We start from the raw sequence: 3,030 nt of genomic DNA on the forward strand, positions 1-3,030 counted from the left end.
GCCGACGTCGACCACTACAGATCACCGCTGACCTCCGTCGATCGTCATCGAACACCGCCGACCACCGCAAGTCGTCAACTACCGTCGACCCCCATCGACCACCGCTCACTTTCAACTTCCGTTGACATCCGTCATCTATCATGGATCACCACCAATCCTCTAGACGCCGTCAGTCGAGGTAGTAATCTGAAAATCTGGTAACACTTTTCCGTCTGTGGGCCAAGTGATTTTTGTAATCATCAATCAATAGTAGATTTTCGCAACAAGGCCAGACGCTATGGTTTTTTCCTTCACGAGTTTTCCACGTAAAAAATTTTGTTATCATCACAGGTTGTTTTCCTTTCATCTGAGTGTCTGTTGAATCCTCATGAACCACTAAGACGCTAATCCAATACTTTACCACCACGAATTTTTTAGCACACATAATTAATAAACCAAATTATCATGCATTTACATATCTAACACCAAACCTTAAATTTTTACATCCGTAACAGCTTATCTATATTTGATTTCATATGTATTTCACTTACAAAATTAAAAAGATGATATATTTGATGCGATATCTAAAATTTAGGCGGTACAAATGTAAATAATAAAATTAAGTTGTATAGTTTGTAAATACATAAGAATTAGGTGGTCTCTACATAAATGCCCATAAAATAAAAAATATATTTTTCATTCTAAACAAGTACTTGTAAGATTTGATTATTCCACATTTGCCGGCTGCCGCCCCTTTCTTTTACTATCAGGTTGTGATGTAAAGCGGAGGTCAGAGAAGACCCCTTTTTCACTCATGGGGCCCCGTCCGAAGGCTATAAAACCTACTTCTGTTCTCGATCTGGTGATTTTTTTCTTTCCCTCTGCGCGATTCTGCTTTTCTTGCGATCGACAGTGGTTACTGGAACGTAGTTGTGATTCAAAGGAAAAGAAATGGGTAGCGATGGTGGAGCTTATGTGGAGGAATCCTGCGTCGAGGGAACCCGAGATTTCAGCTCTTCGGAGGTCTCCTCCTCTGCTGACCATCTGGTCGTAATGGTCCATGGAATACTTGGAAGGTTTTATTATGATCTTCTCTGTTTCATCCTTCTTTTTTATTTTTTTTTTTCTTGTTTGATTTTGGATGATATTAGAAGAAGAATTTGACTGGTCCTGGATTGATTGCTTGTCATTCTGTTACTGTGGATGGGATCATACTTGTTCTCCTCTTGTTGATTTAGTTGTTCGGAGAAGTCGGGCCTCTATTTATTTTTCTTATGTTTTATGTTTTCTGGATTTTCAATGGCATTGGTATGACGGTTGGCTGGTGACGCGTATGTGTCGCTAGACATCTGGATTTTCAGTTTTATATTGATGAGTGGTAGAAAAATAAGTATTATGATAATAATTTTATAATTCTGTTAGGATATGGATAAACATGGGTAGGGCAACTGGTTTGACCAAGCTAAACAGATTTGAATAAAAAAATCTTGGATTGATAGGATAGGATGCGATGATATATATTTTTTATTTCTTAATTCGGATCTTTAGCTGAAGTTTGCTATGTCATTAATAATCAGAGTTATCTTTTTCCTAAAATACCTTTTGATCAAAGAGGAGGAAGAACTAGAATGGGATTAGTGAAGTTGGAGGTGGAGATGATCATTGGAATTAGCATCATGTACCTTCATAATGACTAATTGTGGTAAATTTTGGGTTTCCTTCTTCAGTTCATTCTCGTGCTGTTTATATGCATTCTGTTTCACTAATGCCTCAATTAATGTATGCCTTTGTTATAGGTTCATGCTATTTCCGCGTTGCTTATGCCAATTCCTGTTAGTTTTTTTATATTCACGAATCATTAACTTATCACACTCAGTGTCATTCAGAACAACTTTGTAGAAAATGTAACATGAGGAAATTTTATCAAATTTAAAAAAAAAAATCATGAATCAGTGATCTTGTTCATATTATCATAACATTATTGTATAGAGAAAGAGATAAACCCTAATAGATATTATCATTGCATGAATTCATGATACTCATTTATAGTGCAATGTTTTGCTGTATAGGATCGAACTAAATTTGAGTCTATTTCTTATTATATCTTTTATGTCTGCTTTTGGGAATCCTGCTCATCTTTTCTATTTTTATTTTATTTTATTTTATTTTTTTTGGTAACTTTTGGGACTTTTTGTCTTTGTGGGGGAACAATGATTGTTGAAGCAGACGTGTGGATTGCGTGGGGAGGAGTTGGGCTGTGGGAGGATAGTGGAAAGAGATTGTTTTGGATGGTGATTCTTATTTCTTCTTGTTAATGTGTGCGCTTGATCTAACTATTTCTTAACTTTCATATATATTTTTATCTCTACATGCTAGTGCCCACTGTTGGAATACTTCTACTTTTTCTTGGCTTTGATTTTGATGACCCTTTGTTTTTTTTTTCCACTTTCAAAAACACAACCTTTCCCTGCACTTAACCCAATTTCTTCTTTAATTTGATTTAATATGCAGCACTAGTGACTGGAAGTTTGCAGCAAGCCAGTTTGGGAAGGCTTTTACAGACACAGTTATTGTTCACTGTAAGTAAGCTAGTGACATCTTACTGGGTACATGTTTTTGCATTTGAGGTTATTCCACGTACTGTAGCTTAGTTTCATCATTTCAAATTTGAAAAATGATTTATAGCCAAACTTCTCTATCCTACCTTTGAAATTTTGTGTACATCTGCAAACATCCCACAGAATTTGAAAATATACTATTCCCAGCTTAGGTAAAATTAAAATTTATGTTGCCGTTTTTGTGTAAGTCTGCCAAGTTTCCAACCTCTATTAAATTTGAAATTGATAATATTCTCTTTCTTAGGAGGCTTTGAATTGTTGATATCCCTAATGGAGATAGAGGGTGGTGATGAACTTAATATCGGTAGAAAATTGTAATTTTAAAGTTTGAAAAGTACACTTCAACAATTTATTGAGATGCCAAATCATCAAACGATAGACTGATGTGCCATTCTTGCAGACTATAGTGTTTTTCTTTTTTTTTTTTTTTTGG

General features: G+C 35.4%; 1 protein-coding gene across 3 annotated transcripts in view; it reads left to right on the forward strand.

Moving 5' to 3' along the window:
* Positions 1-727: 727 nt before the first annotated feature.
* The window catches only part of LOC110028622 (putative lipase YOR059C), a 20,428-nt gene continuing 18,125 nt past the window's right edge, over positions 728-3,030 (forward strand). The window contains exons 1-2 of one of the 3 annotated variants that reach the window (XM_020730541.1): positions 728-1,055; positions 2,491-2,558. In XM_020730541.1, the coding sequence (XP_020586200.1) occupies positions 931-1,055; positions 2,491-2,558 (193 nt within the window). In that variant the 5' untranslated portion in view covers positions 728-930. Of the gene's footprint in view, positions 1,056-1,582; positions 1,682-1,713; positions 1,759-2,490; positions 2,559-3,030 lie in introns of those variants that run through there. The other 2 variants (XM_020730543.1, XM_020730542.1) reach the window with 2 other exon arrangements.

This window comes from Phalaenopsis equestris, unplaced genomic scaffold (assembly GCF_001263595.1).
Source record: "Phalaenopsis equestris unplaced genomic scaffold, ASM126359v1 Scaffold000517, whole genome shotgun sequence".
Lineage (NCBI taxonomy): Eukaryota > Viridiplantae > Streptophyta > Magnoliopsida > Asparagales > Orchidaceae > Phalaenopsis > Phalaenopsis equestris.